Source organism: Patagioenas fasciata, chromosome 2 (assembly GCF_037038585.1).
Source record: "Patagioenas fasciata isolate bPatFas1 chromosome 2, bPatFas1.hap1, whole genome shotgun sequence".
Classification (NCBI taxonomy): Eukaryota; Metazoa; Chordata; class Aves; order Columbiformes; family Columbidae; genus Patagioenas; species Patagioenas fasciata.
In genome coordinates, this window is record NC_092521.1 from 34,446,775 (window position 1) to 34,468,811 (window position 22,037).

The 22,037-nt window shown below is 38.0% G+C and overlaps 1 protein-coding gene across 3 annotated transcripts in view; it reads left to right on the forward strand.

Moving 5' to 3' along the window:
* The first annotated feature begins 6,412 nt into the window (after nucleotides 1-6,412).
* Nucleotides 6,413-22,037, forward strand: part of UBE2W (ubiquitin conjugating enzyme E2 W) — a 35,157-nt gene continuing 19,532 nt past the window's right edge. The window contains exon 1 of one of the 3 annotated variants that reach the window (XM_065831013.2): nucleotides 6,413-6,543. In XM_065831013.2, coding sequence (XP_065687085.1) covers nucleotides 6,529-6,543 — 15 coding nt within the window. In that variant the 5' untranslated portion in view covers nucleotides 6,413-6,528. Of the gene's footprint in view, nucleotides 6,544-6,697; nucleotides 6,863-22,037 lie in introns of those variants that run through there. The other 2 variants (XR_011737397.1, XM_071803998.1) reach the window with 2 other exon arrangements.

The window sequence follows — 22,037 nt, forward strand, 5'->3', positions numbered from 1 at the left end:
ATTTCTTCCCTCAAGCAGAAGTTACTTTAAAGCAAATACTGCTAATTCCTTTAATGTTCATTCAAATTTAAAACTGCCTTTTCAGGTGAGAATTCATAGCTATGGCTTTGCTTCCCATGAAAAAATACTACTGGTATTTTGCACTTAATAATAGAAAACCTTTCTCTTCAAAATCAACACTGGAAAAAAAAAATATATATATATATTATATAATTTGTGTCTTAGGTCACTAAAAATTCTTGTTACTCTGTCTAGTAAAACAATGGGATACCTTTTATGCAGGTTAATTTACTCTCATGTAAATAGTTCTCAGTTTTGGCTGGTATCACCCAACCTGAAAAATATCTAGAATCTAAATGCATTTGGCGCAAAGGATTTCTCTTTTTATACAGGGAAACACTTAGACATTAGCATACTACATTAACATATGTTTTCCAGAAGTGACATGCCATTTGAGTCAGAAGTATTTGTAGCAAACTACTTGAAACATGTAAAGGACATTTCAATATTGCACTAACATTTAAGCTGCTTTCAGATTTGTCATAGAGCACTTCAGTAATTAAAAGTATTTAGTCAAGTAACTGCTTTTCCATTGTGCTTTCATCATGTAGGTGCGTTTCATGGTACTCATATCCCATATAAGTCTTGTCTTTCCTGAGGGACATTAAAGAAACAAACGCAAAACAACAGGTTTGACCAGAGTCGCCTTGGTGTACAGGCCTGCGAAACGCAATTCTGCAAGCTCTGCAAGTGCCATGTGGGCTGCGGTGCTGGCAGCGTGCTGCCCACTGCTGTGTGCATGGGGGGCATTTGCTTCTCGTCCCTCAGGAGCTGTGGCAGCTGATTGAACAGCTGTATCACTTACACGAGAAGCCTCTTCTCTGGCAAATTTGGTCTCTAGCAAAACCAAGCGGTCATTTCTGTGTATTCCTAATAACCAAATCAACTAAGTATTTATATACTTCTTGGTCTTACCTGGGAAGCCTTCAGTTCACAGTCTTCAGAGGTAAAGTAAAATTACTAAATGATAATTATATTTGAATCTCACAGGTATTATCACTGAGCAAAGTCTAAACCCTGGTATTTGAGAGATACAGTAATCGACCTGCTTACATGGGATCTGGAAAAGGATGCTTTTTATGCGGCAGCACTTTTAATAATTACATAACCTTGCACTTTTTAGTGTATTAATCTATTTAATAGAGTATAGGTTCTACACAAGCCTCATTTTTAATTGCTTTTATCTTTATAGATATTTATCTTTACAGCATTTAAAAGAGTTAGAGGGCCACTGATGCCAAAAATTATGGCTTGACAGTTACTACAAATTGGTAATTACAGCATATTACTAAACCAGGTAATTCCATTCTGTTCCCTGGCCACATGTCCTTCTTCCCCTGCAGTAATTGTAAGAACTGTGTGTCCACAGAATAGGAGAGATTATTTTTCTTATCGGATGGAAAATTATTTTGGTAGTTTAGTCTTCCTGTCGATAACCTGAAAGCCACAGATTACCCAGTGGCTGCAAAATTGTAAAATCCTATACAAGATGAGAAATGGAAGCATATGACATCCATGAACAGGATGACCCTCTTCTGCAGATGCTGCACTTGGAGAGATCAACAATAAGATGAAACCTTTCCCCCAGCCTCCATTCATCCCTTTGAAAGTCTGGAATGGAGTGATAATGTGCCCATTACTATGCAGAACTAAGTAAGATACAAACGGAATAAGCCTCTGATGAAAAAGCTACATTATCACTAAAGAATAAAACAATAGTAAAATCTCAATGGGTCAAAGACATCTTGCAAATTTAGGGTGTTCTTCATGTTTAGCTATGTATACAATTTATTTCTTTCGTATTCTCAATACAATCTTATCTTGGTTTGATTCTACATCTTTTACTTGCATGATGCAGACAGCATTTCCTGCAGGTGCACGAAGCTTGTGTTTATCAGAAGATCTCTGTTCCACAAACATTTTAAACTCAGTACCTTTCCTGAGACTGGCAAGCAAGAATGGAAGCAGAAGTTGCCCCAGTTCCTCTGAGAGGTACGTAGTCCTCCATGCTGGTGAGATGCGGTCTTCTGGCACTGCACATTATGCTTACTATGCCACCGGAATAACAAGGGGACGTTAATGTGATAGCTGACTTCTGTGTGAGAAAGCTAAAACGTGTAGCGGACGTGGACAAAACAAATCAAGCTCTTGTGCTGTTATAGTGGCAGAAATTGTAAAGAAACAGGCAGTAAAAGTTCAGTACACAGGAAAAAAAAAAAAGGTAACATTTGAAAACATTGTGGATAATGGAGGGAATAGAATATAAAATTATAAGGACCCTATTCAAACATATTAGACCTTTGTGAATCTGGCTAGATACATCAGAAAATTATCAAAGAAATGCAGTTTGAGCACTAGCTGTTTTTTTTCTGTAAATGTAAGATAGTGCAAACTCTGAAGAAAAATGGATTCTTAGAACAAATTCATGAATATTTACAGAAACATTTTTAGCAGGAGGTACAATTTTCATGAATTGCTCTATATGTTTTTGATATATGAGTCATGATCATGTACTTGATCAGATCACTACAACAGAGCTTCTGAAATAATGAACATAACAGATAAAATTCCTCCTACCCCTAAAATTTTGAGTATTTCAGAACTAGGACTACATTTTTTGAAGTCTGTGGCAAAACTTAGGTTGACTGGTACAGAATCAGGCTGCATTAGCCAAATACTAAAGCTTGCTTTTTTAAAAGCAAACAACTATTACATTTGCTATCTCTACACCTGCAACGGATTAGAAAGGGTTAATTGCAAAAGCATTTTCTTTTACATTTTGCACAGGTAAAGGTCAATGCTGAAATGAACAGCAAATTACAATATAACCAACTCCTTGTGAAATCTACCCACTCTGGAATTTTGGGCCTTTCATTGTTGAGATTACTGAATAACTTCAAACAAAGAATACTATAAGCCACCACAAAATCAAGAATGGAACTGTATTTAACAAAGAAAATACCAATATTCATACAAATTCTTTCTGGTAGTCTGTTAATAGTGTTTCTTATTGTGCTCAAGAGATTGAATCCCTATAGCATTATGCACTGTACAAAAACAAGTTACTAAAATCACTCTCTGCAAGCCAGGTTACTGAGACATGGAGAAAGGAAAAACAAAAACCGACCAAACAAGAAAACCCCACAAACAAACAAAAACACAATAAAAAAACCCAATCAACAAAAAAATATTAAAAACACAACAAAAAAAAACCCAAACAAACAACAACAAAAAAACAACCAAGCAAACAAACCCCCCAAAACCACGGATAATTCTCCAGCTGCCTCTATTCCCATGATGATGAGCTAAAAATGTTGCCCCTATATATTATGCAATTGCATGACACTTCAAAGAACAAAGATGTGGAAACAGTGATAAAAGATACCCTCGGCAGACCTGTAAGAATAAACTAAGTGAATTTTAGGGATGGTTCTGATCACAAGTTTCAGCTGCAGAGTAATGCTTCAGTTTCCTACAGATCCAGTTAAGATGAGGGGATAGTAATTAATTTGTGCTTTATTGTCTATGTAAAGGGCAAACTATTCCTTGCTTATCATGCCTGCTGTCCCCAGGAATGGGATTTGCAGCACAGGTGAAGCTGTGTCAGTAAACAGTATTTTACTCCAAAATGTGGTAGGTGCCTTGTCTTTAACATTGAAAAGCTCTGTGTGACAGGAAAAAAGACTTCTTCAACACAAGGACAGTTAAAAGCTATGATTTTTTGCTGAGGTGGCTTTTTGTGCAGAGATAATTTTTCTTCATTACAGAGTAAAATCATATTTGTACTAATTAGAGTTAGCTTAAGACTACAAAGCTGACCTTTTAATACAAAACTAGCTTGCAGTCTGTGAAGCATGCTGGCATTCATAAGCTTATGTCTTCTCATATCTTCCGACCTTCAACAGGGTTTTCTGGAACAGGGTTAAGAAACTGAGTATCATGGATTGAAATCAGTTTTATCGCACTGTGATTACATCAACACGAACAGTCAATATGTCCATGTTTATAGCTGAACACATGTCCATTGCTTAAACTTGATGTTCTTGTTATCTTTGTGGCATATGGCATTAAGAAATGTATTTTAGTTTAAACATATGTTTGGATCACGCAAAACAACAACATCTAGTAAAACAGAAATACCAATGTTCCACTTAATACTGTAACAGCCCAAGTTAGTTCTGAAGAGCTGCAGGAAAAAGAACCTTCTACTAGGTCTTAATGTCTACGTAATGCAATAAATCCTCTGCAACGTCAATGGTGGTGTGAAATCATATAGTACATAAATACTGACTTCCAAGGAAAACACACATGGCAAGACTCTCCTAACTAATTTAAATGACTCATCAGAACAATCCCAGCTTGCACAGCATCAGAAGCTCATAGTTTGTGACTGAGAATTGAGGTTGAATTTACAAGACAAAAGTAGAGTATTTGGCTTACATCACGACACTTTTTCCATCCTTACTTTTGGTAGGCTGGACTCCTTTCCCATTCAAAAATCGGCACATACTCACAATTCTGTCATCAGCAAATTCCTGCAAAGCCAAGAGACTTGTTCCCTTTTGCACCTACCTTGGAGCAAGGACACCCCTGCTGCCTTCTGTTCCTCCTTTTAAGCAAACCCCACAAGTTTGTACACTCACTTTGACAACGGCAACACTGGCACTGGATACAAGTTGGAAGCTGCTTTTTGTTTTCCTCCAGTTAGTCTTTTACAAAGTTGAGGATACATAAAAACTTCCCAGAAGATAAAGCTTACAGGTGGAAGTAGTATCTTGCATTACACTAAATAATATGATTAAAGAAGGTAGGGAGGCTTTCAGATGCACAACTCTTCTTAAGGTCTAAAATTAAAGAAGCAGATTTCAAAGGTAAATACAAACTGAGAACAATTGTTCAATAATTTAATTGGATCTGTATCAGGCCATCTCTGAAAGAAAAGTCAGGTGCTACCCATGGAGCAGATGTGACCCAAAGGGATTCTTTAGCATCATCAGAAAGTGAGGTGTGAAGGCACAAACGTACTCCAATGTTTTCCAAATCTGCAGCAAGACCAGTTGGGAGGTACAAATTATAATGAACTATAGAATCAGTATCTCTATTAAATCCTTGTTTTTACATATCCACTAGGATTATTAGTTTTATAGGTTCGCCTTTGGAAAACCATTTTGTAAGTTTATCCTGAGGATTTTAAGTCTGGAATACTGTAGCTGGAATAACAGCTTTACGAAAAATAGTTTCCTCCAGTTGCTTAATTTATTGATTGCATGCAGGTTGCTTCTAGTGAGTGGTGCTTGTTTATTTTCACCTACACAGTCACCACAGAATAATCCAGCGTAAAGGACAAAGGATGTTCCAGTGCAGGAAGGGAAAATGTAGAATCCAAAAAATGGTCACATTTAAAATACACCCATGGTCATTTGAGCATGTACACCACCAGACCATCACAGAATCACAGAATGTTAGGGATTGGAAGGGACCTCAAAAGATCCTCTAGTCCAATCCCCCTGTCGGAGCAGGAACACCCAGGTGAGGTTACACAGGAAGGCGTCCAGGCGGGTTTTGAATGTCTCCAGAGAAGGAGACTCCACAATACCCCTGGGCAGCCTGTTCCAGTGTTCTGTAACCCTCACCATGAAGACATTTCTTCCCATATTTAAGTGGAACCTCCTGTTTTCCAGTTTGTACCCATTACCCCTTGTCCTATCATTAATTGTCATCGAGAAGAGCTTGGCTCCATCCTCGTGACATTCACCCTTTACATATTTATAAACATTAATGAGGTCACCGCTCAGTCTCCTCCAAACTAAAGAGACCCAGCTCCCTCAGCCTTTCCTCATACGGGAGATGCTCCACTCCCTTTATCATCTATGTTGCCCTGTGCTGGACTCTCTCCATGAGTTCCCTGTCCTTCTTCAACTGAGGGCCCAGAATTGGACACAATATTCCAGGTGTGGTCTCACAACGGCAGAGTAGAGGGGGAACAGAAGAAAACAAAAAAATCAGATATGAAGTCTGAAGAGTTATGACAGAGTAGCAGGCAAAGAACAGAGACACGACTCCCTCGGCCAGGAGAGCAGCTCATCCCCGCCAGCTGCAGGTGGGCCCTTCCCCCGTAGAAAACCAGCTCAGGAGCCCAATGGGCGGAGCGTGCCCGGGCCCGCTGCAGGTTCCGAACTCGCCTCCCTGCCGGGACCCGGCAGCCGTGACGACACGCAGGTTTCCCAGGGCCGCGGGCAGCGCCGCCCTGTCCCCTCCCCCCGCAGGTGCCAGGCAGCTCCAGCACGCGCCGCCGAGGGCGGGAGAGGCAGCGCGAGCTCAAGGACGCGGTCCACCCCACCCTCCCCTCGCGCATGCGCGGCCCCTCGGCCGGCGGCGCGGGCACGTGACGGGGAAGGGGACGGGCGCGCGACGCTGCGTCTCTGTGGGCCCGGGCCGGCGGCGCAGAGGGGAGGGGGAGGATCCATCATGGCGTCTATGCAGGTGGGGAGCCTGCGGCGGAGCTGGGGCAGTGCTGCGGGTGGGGGTGCGGGCCCAGCGGCGGCGGGGGACCAGAGCCGGGAGGAGCCGTTCACGCGGGCGTGTGCGTGGTGGTGCGCTGTAGGGAGCGGCGCGGGCGGAGTAACCGCTGGGGCAACGGCTGAGGGAGTCGGTTGCGCGGCGGCAGCGCGGCCGCGGGTCGGTGGCCGCTCGGCGGGGCCGCGAAGGGCAAAGGGAGGTGTAGTAGAGCCGGCCCGGCGCCGGCATGGAGCCGAGACCCGCGGGGGCAGGCTGTGAGGGGCGACGCTGGGCCTCGGCTGTGGTACGGGAGCGGGGAGCCGCAAGGGAGGGCGAGCGGGGCGGGGGAGGAGGGCAGAGGTACCGGGCGTCTAGGGGATAGGTTTGGCAGCGATGCCCCGTCTCATTGGGAAAGAGAGGGGAGGGCGAAGTGATCCATATCCCCCTCGGCAGGGTTTGAGGGAGCCACGGCCTCGCCATGGGAGGTGTTCGGCTCGCTTCCCCCCAGCGATGTGGCGGCCGCGGTTGGGGTGGAGGGGCAGTCAGGGAGACCCTCCTGGTGACACCGTGAGGGCGACATCGAAGGACATGACCAATAGCTTCATCCTGCCAGGCGTTTCTGGGGTTATGGCACTAATTGGCGGGTACAGGGGGACTGGGACAGACAGGTATTGTCCCAGGCCGTGTGTCTGTGTTGCCTGTGGGGTGCTCTTTCTCTCGGTAAAATGAGATTGTAGTGTGGTGTTAGACCTGTGGATAGATAATGGCTGGTGTAGTTGGTTGGATGGGGTTGCTGTGGGTACAGTAGCATGAAACATCCTGCTGCTTGACAGGTATTTCCAGCTGAATTATTTATTCATACCTTCTCCAAAGGAGTTCTTAAATAGTAGCTACAGAAATTGCACTGGAGCAATGGATCACTTTCACTGTGTGCTGCTCTGAGTGGGTCCTGTATAACTTATATTTTTTTTGTCCCTAGTAATGGAAAAGCCCAGAAAGGGTGTACAAAATGAATGAAATTAGTTTAATTGTCCTAATAGCCTGGATTTAGCATAGCTAAAAGGAGTTAAAATTGTAAGGCGTTGAACTTCGTGGGGTAGAAATTCTGCTATGAAGTTTAGAAGCATAAAAAAAATAACGTGTCTTTCTGAGTTATTAAAATGAAATGGGATCAAGAACATACTGTACAGAATGTTCTTCATGTAGTAGTAATTTAGACAGTCTGATCTACCTTCATTTTATCCGCTCTATCTGGCAAATGTGTTTTTGTAATGCTCTCTTTTCTTTAATGTTCAGACTTCAACAAGTGTAACTGCAAAATAGAGGCAATAATTAAGTAGTATCTTTTATAAAGCTGTGTGAAAACTGTAGGGAAGTGACAGTTGTGAAACTTGCAGGAGGCACTCTGTGGGACTTTGTATACCTGTGCTGTGTTGCTGTCTCTGGTCTAGGAAATGACCGTCTACAATTTGCCTCACCCTCATTCCTGTTCCTCCCTCTTTAAAGGGGAAATAATGATTACAAATTAAATGAGGTTATTTAGGATACATGAATGACAAATGTTGCCTGAAAGTAAGATAAGTTATGTGTGGAGGTAGTATTTGCTTCCTGAAAATATGGCGATGCCGTAAGTCTAATGTTGTAACTGCATTCATTTTAGAAATACCAGCAGTAAGATTATACACTTTTTTTAAAATAGTGTTCTGTTGTCTTTTTTTGAGAGATTCAAGGAAATTTATGGAATTCTTTTTGTCTGTGTGTTACTAGTTGTGTAATGTTATGTTTTTTTCCAGAGTTTAGTAAATTACTAGTTTAAGTAATGCAGTTTAGCAAATTGGAAAAGGAATTGTTTGGGAAATTATTTTAAATAAACTGTAGAAGTAAGTTTCTCAACAGTAGACACCTTCACAGGTGAACAGATTTCAAGGCTCTGAATTCTTCTATTAGTTAACATTTAAATTATTTTTATTTATGATAAGAATGCAATATTGGTACACTAAGTAGGAGTTAGTCATCTCTTACATTGCCGTATAAAATTATGGCAGTTTATGATTCCCTGGGTTAATTACATCTTATCTTTATAAATCCACCAAAATTTATCAGATTAACTTGAAGCTGGAGTTATCTGATCAGTCTAGGTCAGGATACAAAGAAAGTTTTGAAACTGTAACAATTTACCTCTTTTTGCCAATGGCAATGAACATCCCCGTGAAGGGCTACTGCAGTGCAGTTGATGCATAGCAACTTATAAAATTTGAGAGTTTGAGGCTTTACTTGTATAATTTAAATTCATTGTGATCTTTGTCTGTATGGACATTCTTTAATGGTAGTTTTTTGTAACACTTTTCTTCTAGAATAATAGAAGCCAATGTTGAGAAGATCCTGTGTTTGTTTTTTAATCGATGTGTTGCCTGAAGTGGTGACTAATTTGCCACTGCTGAATTGGTTTAAACCTGGTTTGCATAACTTTAGGTAAATTATGGTTTTTTAATTAAAAAAAACAGCCCCCCCCAAAAAAAAAAAAAAAAAAAGAAAAAAGCAAACAAAAACCAACAAACCAACAAACTTGAAGGAAAAGCTTCCCCCCAGCAAGACTTTTTTTTTCCCAGAAGAAAAACGAAGCTTGTGCAACTTTCCTGGAAAAAAACAAACACCGAAAATACCTGCATGGAAAAAAAAAAAAAAAAACAAACAAGAAACAAACACAAAAACAAGCAAAAAACCCACAGAAATATTATTGGAAGTTGTCACTAGTGTAGAACAAGTGAATAGAGTGAATTTGCTTTGGAAAATGTGGTATAGCATAGTTAGTAATCTGAAGTCTTAAAGCTACACATAAATGTAAAAATATGGCAACTACTAAAGAAAAAAAGCATTTAACAGTTGTTCTCGGAATAGCTGGAAATGCAGAACTTGTGTTAAAAATAGAAGAGCAAGTAAAAAATAGAACCAGGGAATTTCAGTTGAAAGTGTATGGAATATATTATTGCCTTACAAAGTGTTAGATAATGAAGGCATTTCTCCCTCAACCCACAGATATCAACTATTTGCATCTTAAACTTGAAAGATTTGCTTTATCCATAATGCTGGCATTCTAGCTACTACCATTTTACATTTCCTCTCCTTTCATTTTTAATACCATGTTACTTCAAACTGTGAATTACGGCTGGAGGTATTTAAACAGCTTTCACAAACACATCTGTGGGAACAGTTTTAGGTTTATATTTTATCCCCAAAATAACCTCTGGTTGTTCCTTTAAAGTTGGTCACATGAGGTTTATACATGTAGATATTTAAATCTGATTACATACAGAACAAATGTAATTAATGGCACAAAGAGCTTTAGTAGAGTGTAGAATGTTAGCCTTAGCCTTTGCCATGCATTTTTGTTATCAGGATTATTATTTTTTTGTCCTTGACGACTGCCTGTTGGTGGGCTGCCATCAAAATATACACATCAAAATACAAACTGCTGCTTGAAAAGTCTTGTTACAGCAACAGATTTTTTTTTCCCAAAAATCTATATCTAAACAGACATTTAATAAAATAATTGTGCTAGATGACAATGCAGAATTCATGGTAGCTTGAGATCACCAGGAAGTTTTGTCACAAAACACAGGACAGTAGCAATACAAAAGCTTCCCACAAGTTTCACTGCATTTTTTTCAGCCAGTGGCGTAAAGGGTAGGGAGAATGTATACAAGCCATTGAAATCTCAAGAAAAGTTGACTTGTATTACATTATAGGAAAATATTATGCTCTGGATATGCCTACTTTTGATTAGACTTCCCTGGTTCTGTTCTTTACTTGTTCTTTTAGTCTCAGTGGAAGTTCCATGCTTCCAGCTGTTCTCAGAACAATTGCTCATTTCTTAATCTTTCTTGATGTTGACAACATATTTATTTGATAATTTGGAAATACTTTTCTCTTATTTGGTAGCATTGTCCAGGAAAAAGTTCTAAACCATTTTTAATATATCTTCCAAAAAACTCTGGACAAACCTAACCTTAAGTGAAGAAAGCTCTCAGTCATCTGGAACTTACATGGTGATGTGTGTGTTCTGTGCTGTTAAACATAATAGTACAAAATGCTATTTGTGTTATTTCAAATAAAATATTTTAAAAATAAAGATTAAAATGAGTGTTTATTGGTAGTTAGTAACGATTTTAATTATTTAGTGGTGCCATTGGTGAAATACCGTTGAAGATAAATATTTCAATCACTTTTTAAACAGAAAAATGCAAGTACCATAGTTGAGACCAGAGTGGGGAGTAAAAAGGATTTCTCCTGTCCACCAATAGTTTGTTAGTCCTTTATGTAACCTTCAGTTATCAGTGTGTACTGATATGTGGTATATTAGTTTTGGCATATAGCCATGCTACAGGGAAAAAAGATAAAGGCAAAATTTATAGTTATTTTACCAAGATGAGTTAGTTTAGTCTTGGGCTTTTTAAATACACTTTTAAAGTGAGTTGAATATTTAGTGAAGTTTAAAATTTATAGTCTTTAAGTCAGTAAAGATAAATAAAATCAAAGCTACAGCTTTAGGCCCTAAGGAGTTTCACTTGTTTGTGTAAAACAGAGTTTTGGGAGCTCTGTGAGTTTGTAATTAATAAGGTAAAGCAGCTTATCTCAAACAATGTGCAGAACTCGGTGATCAAGCACTTTCTTTAATTGTCTGCTCAAATTCTATTGAGCTAAGACTTTCAGACTAAAGAATCTGCACCATGTAATACATAGGTATAGGCTATACTAGTGAATACTCATAGAGATTATGTGATCAAAGAGAAGGAATAACTTTCATTGAATTTACCCATAGTTATGGCTGTGTACAACAAGCACAAATGTGTTCGGTATAATGCTCCTGTCTCTGATGTAGACTTGATTTACTACCAAGAGATGAGCTTTCAAGCAGTCACAGGCTAAAGTTCCCACTGGGGCAGAGGGAAAGACGACGGCAAAGGTCTTTTGCTCAGTACTAGGAGCCAAAAGTTCTGTGTATCTTGCATGGTTTTGAAGTAGCAGAGGACTGTGACAGAACTGTCAAATGGGGGTTGGTTTTTGCCTTTTGAAGGGAGGAAGAGACAATATTACCCATTAATTGAAACCTGTTGAAACTTCATTTATTAAAACAAAAATACAGTAAATAAATGTTTTAAAACAAGGAGAGCTAGTAAGCAACCTTTTGTGATAGACTGAAGATCAGGTAACCTGTCTTCTGTCTGCTTTTGGTAGTTGAGGGCTTTCAAAAGATATTCTGGAATCCATGCCAGCCTCTGCAGTTTTTTCTTTGTTTGTTGTTTGTCTTTCCTCTGAGGTGACCTTAGTGGTTGGAGTGGAAAACAAGCATCAATCTGGGGTGGCAGGGGAAGAAGGGAAGGAGCCCCATCGTTTGTGATTCTGGCAGCAGTATTAATGTGTTAGAAAAGAAAGAAGTTAACGGTGGTAGAGCGGGAGTTGTGAGACACTCAGTTATTTTTGATAACTAATGATCTGATTGAGCGTACTGGCTATTCATCCTTGCATACACAGTATTAAAAAACATTTGTTTCTGCTTGGGTGATTACAAATACAAAGTTATCATCTTTTTGTATTCAACTTTAATTAAAAATACTGCTTGAAATAAGAAAATCCTGTATATATGTCAATAAATTTTGATAATAGTTTACTAGAGTATATCAAATACTGTCTCTAAAAGTGTGCTGGAATAAAATGCTTCAATGAGTTTGATGGTACTTGTTCACATCAATTTATTCTTCTTAATTAGAAGTTAGTTGCCAATAATGAGAAGGGACAAGGAAACTGAATGGATTGAGATTTCCTAAGTTAGAAATGCTCTCCTGGTCATATTTAGGGATACAGGTTGATCAGTATTTAAATCTTGTCAGAGTTTGCAGCTTCCTAGGTTTTGCCCCTTTTCTTTCCAAAAGACTTCTAGTCAGAATACAGCATTTAATCTTGGTTATCAACATTTGGAATGTTTTTTATAAGGCTAAGAAATTCCCTGGTAAACATATAGTTGCCCTCATTGTGACAGCCTTTGCTGTTATCTTAAATTCATTTCTTTAACTGAAGCAGTTCAAATAATGCCAGATTCTTGTCCTTAAAATATAAAATGTTTTTGTTTGATTTCTTACTACTGTGTGAGGCTTGTTGCTGGGTGTTAGTACATTTGAAGGCTCCGTTTATAAAACAGATGACTGGCTGTCAGTTTCATTTTATTCTTCATTAGTGGATTTCACTCAATTTGCTTTAAAGTGACAGGTTCATTGTAAAAAAAAAAATGGATTATCTGGCAAAAAGCTTTTGAGACTGTGGAGTCCAGAGTGTTTTGTGTTTTTAGTTGTTGGTTTGCCTTTAATTACACTGTAGTTCTGATTTCAGGTTGATCTTGTCTCTTAGTTTAAGACAAGCATATTATTCTGCATAGAAGAGGACTGTGTTGGTTTGACCTTCTAGTCAAATATTTTAGAATATTTTGGAGCATGTGAAGATGATATTCTGTTATCAAACTGAGAAATCAACAATCTTTCCTCCCACCCCCCAATCCATAACCTAATTAAATTTTTAAATACTTGGAAGAACAAAAGATTAGTGGTGAAAATTTATTTCTAAGTAACTTGCTAAAAGAGTTATGTATTGCCTTTTGGTTCATTTAAAAACAGAGAAATGTACAAAATGCCTGACATTTAGAACTTGAACTATGGGTTGGTCTGGGAAAATAACATTAGAATTGGGTTGCCAGATGTTCACATGTTTTATTAGAATGAGAAGGAGGAGACTAATCTGCTGCTGCATTCTCAGTACAGATTGAAAACCTGATTTTCAGCCAAAAATAGATAAAACTGAAAAACAATTCTTCAAATCACGATATGATTTTTTGTGGCGGAGTATTTTGTGAAACCGTTTTGTTACGTGTCCTGTTGAAGCTTTAATTGGGCACATCCAGACAATTATCTTTCTTTCCTCCTCTGGGTCTTGATTAAAACTTACCAGAAGAACTTCATTAGGAAAAAAATCATGCAGGGTTGTGATAATCCAGTATCTGGATGGCTTATGAGTTTAAGAGTTTGGGCCAAATTATTTCACCTGAATTATGGATTACACTCTGCAAGATTTTTTTAATTTGTAGGAACTGCCATCTTTTCTTTAGATCCCCCAAATAGCAAGATGAGCTGTAACAGGTAGTTTTTTTTAATCTTTACCTTGTTTTTCTTCTGTTTGAGAACTTGTTGGTGTTTAAAGTTAGATTTCTAACTGGAGAATAGCATGCTATTCCAACAGTACTTAACGCCACTAAAAACTTTTTTCTGTAGAGGAGTTTTGTTTGAAAAGCAGGACTGTCTACCCAGTGTTTAGAACTTCATATTCTGGATTTCAGGTCCTTTTCAGTAACAAATGTGTGAATGGAAGAACCAAAATGCTGAAAATAGAGGTGTTACTGGTCTTAACTCTCTCAAGTTAGTATATTTTACTAGCAGACTAGCAGCAGCTTTGCTTATGAAACAACATGGTGGTGTTGTAAAAACAGCCTGCTAACAGCTCCTTCTGTTCTGCTGTAAGGTTACTGTTTGCCTCCATTCTGTGAGGGAGCATGGGGGGGGAGGGACGGATATCTCCTGCATGCAAAAACTTATTTGAAACAGAAAGGATGTTTTTTTTTTTTTAAACATTTTGTGACTTGAATGGGGAGGAGGTGACAGCCCGTAGCTCAAAAGTGAAATGTAAACTCTTTGCCAGGACTTCATCATAGAACTGACAGTGCTTTTGTGCTAACAGAGTTTGCTGGGTACATTTACATCTTGGGGTGTGGAAGAGAATCATTGGTAGTTACTGAAGAAGTATTTTTAGGTCTCCCTAGGGTGCAGTAGCTTTACCAGCATAAAACAGAAGAATGGAGCCCCTGTGGGATTAATTTTTAACTTTTAGCTGTTTTATCAGTTATTTTTTCTTCCTCTTTGATCTCCAAACCAGAGTAAGATTTGACTTTACAGTGTCTAGGAAGGCTTGGCTTTGGAAGGCTACTAGTTTCTTTATCATTGCAACAAAGAAAAGGGAATTGGAGACCATGAAAATAGAAAGTTTCTAACAAAATTCAAGTGCAGATGTTTTTGACATTCATGCTTCCTAGTCTGTGAAGTTGCTGTTCCATCTTTCAGTTAGTTTCTTCATATCCTCATGATATTGCCTAACTGAGCATGGCTAGTAGGGTGTCTACCACTCCAGGTGAAAAGGCCATCACATTCCAGCTTCATCATCTATCACAGCTTGTTTTAGTATTAAAATAAGTTGTGGTGATATACGTTTCCTCCAGCAGAAATTAACAGAAGCTGTTTGCCCGTCTTCTACATTTTACTCTACTGGTACGTTTCTGCTGTACTGATAGAGAAAAATTGCTTTCCCCCCAGCTATTTTCTACCAAGCTCTTATAACTACCCTTAATATATCTTGTCTTGTACTGAATCTTCTTTCAGTTTTATCAGCTCAGCTTTTCTCTCTGTTCCATTCTTTCCCTAAACAAAAAAAAAAAAAAAAAAAAAATCTCTAAACCAGACTTTCAGGTCTATATTCAGGATTGTTCATAAATAGAGCATTTAACTAAGGGCATTGTTTAGTTTACCAAGTTAATATATGGCACATCTTGTGCAACTTTTCTTGAAATGCAAAAAAGTGTAATTTCAAGATTTGCAAAGGTAAGACTGCTGAAAGTATGCATTGATAATTTTTCAGTCTTATTTTTGTTGGATCATGTACCTTTATAAAGTTTGTATTTTCAGCTCTGAGGAAATAATAAGGCAGGGTATAGACACACAGTTGACCTTGATTGGATTACGGTGTTAATATTCTACTGCTAATCAACAGAGCCAGTGGAACGGTGTATCTGTGCCTTGCCCACTCCAATTATGAAGTATAATACGTTAATTGAAACAATATTCATTGGCTATCTTGGTTACTCTCAGCTGTATGTACCTAATTTGTACTTGGTAGTTACCTTTATGACTAAGAATGCCTTGTTTTTTCACTGTACACATGCTTTTGTTTGCATATAACTGTGTTAAAGTTTAACTCTCTAAACTCCAGTTTTTCAAGGGAGGGGCAAAGCTATTTTAAGAGTTCTGACAATGGACTTAGAGCTGGAAATAGACATCTGATATTGTGATATTCCTTTTTTAAAGGCATTGAGAAAGGCAATTTTCACATACCTACAAAAGCTAGGTATGTTTTCATGGTGAAGAAGGAAAATACTTTTGACTGCACTGTTGCATTGTGGGGGATTGTGCTTGAAGTCTGTCTACCGGTCTGTTCATAGATATGATCCTTGTTTGTGGTAGAATCAGAAAAAAGATTCCTGGTTTTGGGGTATATGGTGGTGATATTGTCATACAGGCTTTAGAAATATAGCTTATTGCCTTTTGAAGTAGCTGACAGGAACACAGATCAGTTAACTAATTTTGTATCTGTTAATAAGCATTTATGTGACCCATAACATCTTGCTCAATGGTGCACGGTGACCAATCTGATTCTAGCAGATGCATTCTGAAACACTAATGTTACCAACCTCCAAATCTCTTCCTGTCCTAAATTGTTAACCCTTCCCCCTTTTCACATATTGCGTCTTTTTATATGGTTCTACCCTGTCTTTATATGATTCACCAGGAACCAACATAAATGAGAATTCAGCTGTGGCATTCATGATGTTACCACACCAGTTCTAGTGGTGGCTAAGTAAGATGTGTGCTCTCTAGAAGGTGGTAGAAGCTGTTTGTTTCAGAGGTGCATTTAATTTGAACCGTGACAGACAGTGAGTGTCCATCCATTGGGATTGAAGTGATAGCTGTTGTTGTGAGCTGTCTGTGGAGCTGGCAGGAATTTTAGTCCACTGACTTCCAGTTAATTTTGTGTTCTTTGCTCCATGTGCTTCGAGAAGTCTTCTGAGCTTGACACTTTAGAAAATCTGTGGAGGATAACTGAAGGGATTGCACAAATATTTGACAGAATTAACAACAGAATACAAGCCATCACTATGTCAGTTATGTCTCAACTACTTGAGTAAACTTTCTTTTGGAACTGATGTTTGGATTGGTGTTAAGCTGTGTTCTATGACTTCATCCTTGAATCATACTTTTCTGTAGAGGTAGATGAATTAAGTAATCTTGGTTTCAAATACTTCCACCTTTCTGAACATAGTTGTGTAAACTACTGGTTATGTCACTGCTCTTGCCTTTTGCAGCTGGTTTTTCCTGTAGTTGAAGTACCATGGTGTTATTCAGTCTTGAGTTTCTCATCTTCCTACCCTGCTGTTATGCTTCCCTCTAGATAGTGAATGTTTTTGATACATTTTATTTTTGCTTTACTTGGAAGTTGTATTAAAATAATGTTTAAGCATAAAGTCTTCCCTCAAAAATAAGGAAAATATCAAATTAAGAGTGCTTGTGCATCCTTCTTTTAATCCCCCTTTATGTAAATAACTCCACAATTGCAGTTGGGTTGCTGTTGTTTGTTTGTTGTGGGTTTTTAAAAAATCTAAATAGAAAGTAGAGAAGCAGGAAGGGAGCTTATGTATAAAATCTTCTGGTGGATTAGCGGAAACATTGGAAAGATGATCGTGTGTTATGGAAATAATGATACAGCAAGCACAGCTCCCAAGAGCATATAAATGTATAGAAGACATCTATTTGGAGCTTATTGTGGGAATGAGTAGTTGCACTAGCTTGTATTTTGACTTAAAGGAGCTGGCTGAGAGGCTGAAAGCAACTTGAGTTACGCGATTAAAAAAACAATATTCTTGATTCATGGTGAGAAAAATAGCAAATGTAATTCTGATATTGACTTTAGATATGTGTGTTTCAACATAGCTAGAGATCTGTAAATAAAGGACTCCCAATAATTAAGGGTGTTGAAATGCTACAAGTTTCTAGAATAAAATACTGATGTATTAAGCCGTCTCAGTATGGATAAAATATAGGAGTAATTGTAGAAGTCAGTATGGCTACATGAGGAGCTATTTAATAACTTGAAGACTGAAATGGCTTTGTACAAAACAGAAAAGTGAAAATAAGTAATTACTGCTAAAGCTCAATATGAAAGAAAGGGACAAGCAGATGAATGAAATATACCCATAGTGCATTGTCTTAAATTAGCAGATTTGAAAAGCATTAAGAAAGGTTTTTATAAATCACTAGAAAGATGAAGAAAGGGATGAGCCTGTGAATGGAAAAGGAAAACAGAGAATAGATGACACAGATACTTAAATTAACAATGAGTCAGTAAACTATTCCAAATAAAAAGTACAGTATAATTACCTTTTAGGCACTGGATGTTATGTCAGTTACTACAATTCACCTGTGTGAGCTGATTTTCTTTTTTTGTTTGGAGTGTTTAAGCAACTGAATCTGATTATTTTGACAATTATTTTGAATGACTTTCCAGATGATATATACTATTTTTATTATTCTACTATCATGTGGGAGAGTGGCTTTCCTAAATCAGTGTACCAAATAGTCTCTGATGCCTGTGTGCCTATAGGCTATAATAGACTATTAACTTGGGAGTTCCTAGATAAAAAGTAGCAAGAATGGATTTCAAGAGATGTATCACACTGAACTAACATAGTTTCCTCCTCTTGTGCAGTAAGTATTGTAAAAGAGGAGCAGTAGCTGTGTAGCTGTGTTCTGACTGTATAAATATTTTCGACTTGCATTAGTGTGACGTTTGAATAAACACACAAGAAAAATGTGGTATAAGTAAGTGTATGGAGTCTTTTTTTTTTTTTTTTTTAAGATTAACTGCAAAGCCTGCTTATCAGGGTATCACAGTTGTAGTTTGGTTGTAGTAAAATCGCTCTCGTTCATCTGTGTGTCTGATTGAGAGAGGGCATTTGGTTCTGTCAAGCTCAGTGGACCTACGAAAGAGTATTTTGAAGACAGTCTGCACTGGCTTTCTTGCCATTTCTGAAAGAGGCTTGGTGACTGGGATATAAGTGTTCTTGCAAAATACATATCTGGCAACAAATGGAGGAGGATTCAAGTTAATAACATGCAATTCAGTAGAGAAAGCTACAAACTGTTTAATATGGCAAAGAGATGGGAAAAGTATTGTGCTGCTACAAAGAAAAAAGAAATCTCTGGTGTATATTCATGTAAGGGTCATGATGAAACGTTATTTTCTTTACATATATAAAGATAGATATTTATATAAATACATATATTAAAAATACAAGTTAAGGAGACAGCTGCAGACCAGTAAAAATTAAATACTTAAAAAAATGAGACTTGGAGAGGGGGACATTGAAGGAATTATGTGTATAGTTTAATAAAGACTAGAGAAAGAGAAAAGTTGAAATAAGTAAAATAATTTTTTGTAGCCATGAATAGTAAGAGAAGTAATTTGACATAATTTATTCAATTCAGCTAGATATCTTACTGTGAAGAAAGTTCTTCCAATTATAAAAGCAAGAGATAGGGTGATGTGGACAATGTTAAAGGCTTTTAACCACAAGGATATTATAAGAATCTTTGATCCATCCTTTTGTAAGTTGGAGAGGTATCTTCAGGTTGTAAGTTTACAAGATTCTACAAACGGGATAGTTAAAATTGTCTGAAAAGTGTTAATCCATTATACTTTGTCATGTTATGTGTGTTGCTGCTAATTTTCAAGGATTTTGTGCCAGAAAAAAATGTCTTCTGTATTCATGGCTGTTAAATACAAGGAAGACTTTTCTTCCTCTGAAACTGTTCCTTTTCAAATGCTTAATTTCAGAAACTAATGTTTGCAGTGTGCCTTTTGTTCTTAGTGTGTGTGGGCTCAGTATATCAGAGTCATGTTTGGTTTTTTTTATAAGTACGTAACTAAATTATCTTGAAGCTGAGTGTGTATCTCTGTATTTGTGCAAGATATTACAGTAGTCTTTAGAATTAGTGTTACTCTGAGAAAAGTAACATTCTATGTGACCTCTTTGGTCATCTAGTACAAATATTGTTACACATTGAAGAGGAATTAATTTCAGGTTTTTGCATTTAAACTTTAGATGTTTTCTGAATTACTATGTTAACCAGGAGCTCAGTTTCCTAATTAAACTCTATGAATCTGTCCTTCAAGGGCTTCATTTAAGAGATTTTTTTTAACCAAATTGAGTCCTGATGATACAGTTTTGTGTATTAATGAGACATAATACGAGACAAATTATTTTAAGATTTCAAGTAACTGAACGATGAAGAAAAAAAGCATTTATTCATAGTATCTTTGAAGGGTATCTTCCAAATTTTCTGATCATCCTTAGTTGCATCTTGGGCTGTGTCTGCAAATGTAGTCAGCAGCTTGAGGAAAGCAGTTCTCTCCCTTGCTCTGGCACTTGAGACCACATCTGGAGTACTGTCTTCAGGGAGCCCCAGTACAAGAAAGACATTGATGTACTGGAGTAAGTCCAACAGTTTGCCACCAAGATGGTTAGGGGCTGAACTACATGATGAGCACAGAGAGGCTGACTGGATTTCTTTGGCCTTAAGAAGAGAAGGCAAAGGGAAAGCCTTGCTGATGTCTACAACCACCTAATGGAAAGGCGATAGCAAAAACAGGGTCACAGTAGGAAGACAAAAGGCAACAGACAAATTGGAATATGAGATGTTCCAATAAGGTATAAAAGAAACATACCATGAGGACAGTCAAACACTGGAATGCATTTGCCAGAGAGGTTGATTAAAAAAACCAGCTTTCTAAATATTAGTTAACCCCTCTCTTAAAACAATTTTTCAGCATTTGAATGAGTTCTGGTTAGTGGACTGTGATGCTGTTTAGTTTTGTTCCAGTTGCTATAGAGTACTCTTGAGCCTCTTCTGGAAAAGTCTATAGGCAGCTATTTTGCTAGCCGGTACAGAAATAATTGAGGTTACGGCTGACAGAACAAACCAAATTCTGAAAATGTCTGGTGAAAGCCTATTAAAGGTACTTAGCTATGTTCATCAGATAAGGTATGATTAACTTGTGTGGCATGGTTAATGGAATAATAGTGTTGTAAAATAGTAGATTTTATTATTCCAGTTGGAAGAAGAAGAGGGCTTGTATTCCCAAAAGTGTCACTTCTTAAATATGTATCAGTTGATCCAACAGTAGCAATTCTCTTTGTGAAAAGACTTTGCCTTGCTTCTATCTGTAATGGCTAGAGTAACACTCATGAAATCTTTAAAAACATTTTTTTTCCCCTTGAACTGTCTACAACTTTCAGAGTTCATAGAATAGTTTATGTTAGAAGGTACCTTTAAAGGTCATCTAATTCCAACCCCCTGTACTGGGCAGGGACAACTTCAACTAGATCAGGTTGCTCAGAGCCCTGTCCAACCTGGCCTTGAATGTCTCCAGGGATGGGACATCTACCACCTCTCTGGACAACTTGTTTCAGTATTTTACCACGTGCACTGTAAAAAAAAAAAAAAAAAAAAAAAAAAAAAAAAATTCCTCATGTCTAGTCTGAATCTCCCCTCTTTTATTTTAAAACCATTACCCCTTGTCCTGTTGTAACATGACCCACTAAAAAGTGTGTCCCTGTCCTTCTTACAGGCTCCTTCTAAGTACTGAAAGGCTGTAATAAGGTCTCTCCAAAGTTCCTGTCGTTACGGGGACTGAAAAAAATCCAGGAGTTTATTCAAAATTGGTGTTTTCATCCTGTAATTTCAAGGGAAGTTATTCAAAATAGTATAGCTGGAGAGAATAAAAATGAAAAGGTTCTGTACCATCTCTAATAGCAGTTGTTGGTCTTCTGTCCTGATTGCCCATAGTTGTGGGGTGAAACCCTCTTCATTTTGAGGGTAGTCGATGTTTATTTTTTCTTTATTTTTTCCCTGGCCTTACTCTTAAGGGAAACAATCTTGAGATGTATGAAGTCTGACAGGGCAGAGTATGAAGGAGAACATGGCTGATACTTCAGATAGACATAGGGTTAGAGTGGTTACAGTAAAGCTGAAGGGAATAACGCCTTTTGCTGATCCTATTGGGTCGGTTTGGGACATTGCTCTAAATGGAGAGCAAGTCCGAAAGAGTTGTGGGTTTCTTGACCTTTGTGTCCCCTCCCTACCTTTCCAATGCAGAGCTGTGCCTAGGAACTTTCTGTTAGTCAGAACTGCACTGGGGTTTTCTATGCATTATAGGTAATCATAGTCAGGTTTTCTTTGTGGTTTCCCTTATTTTCAAGTGATAAATTTCTTTGCTATCCATGTACTGAAATGAAAACAAGCTTTATCAATGTTATAGGCTTGCTTTTATGGGAGACTTGCATTATTGAGTTTCTTTGGCTTAATAGTCAGATAACGTATCCTTTTTCTGCTGAATGTGCTTTTTTTGGCTTTACATGGGAATAACATGGATGTATTTTTTTATTGATATTCTCACTGAGAGCTGCAAATACAGGTTAGGCTGAACTTATGTTGATAGCTATTTGAACTGTCTAACTTGGAACTGATAATGCCTTATTTGCCTTTAAAAATATG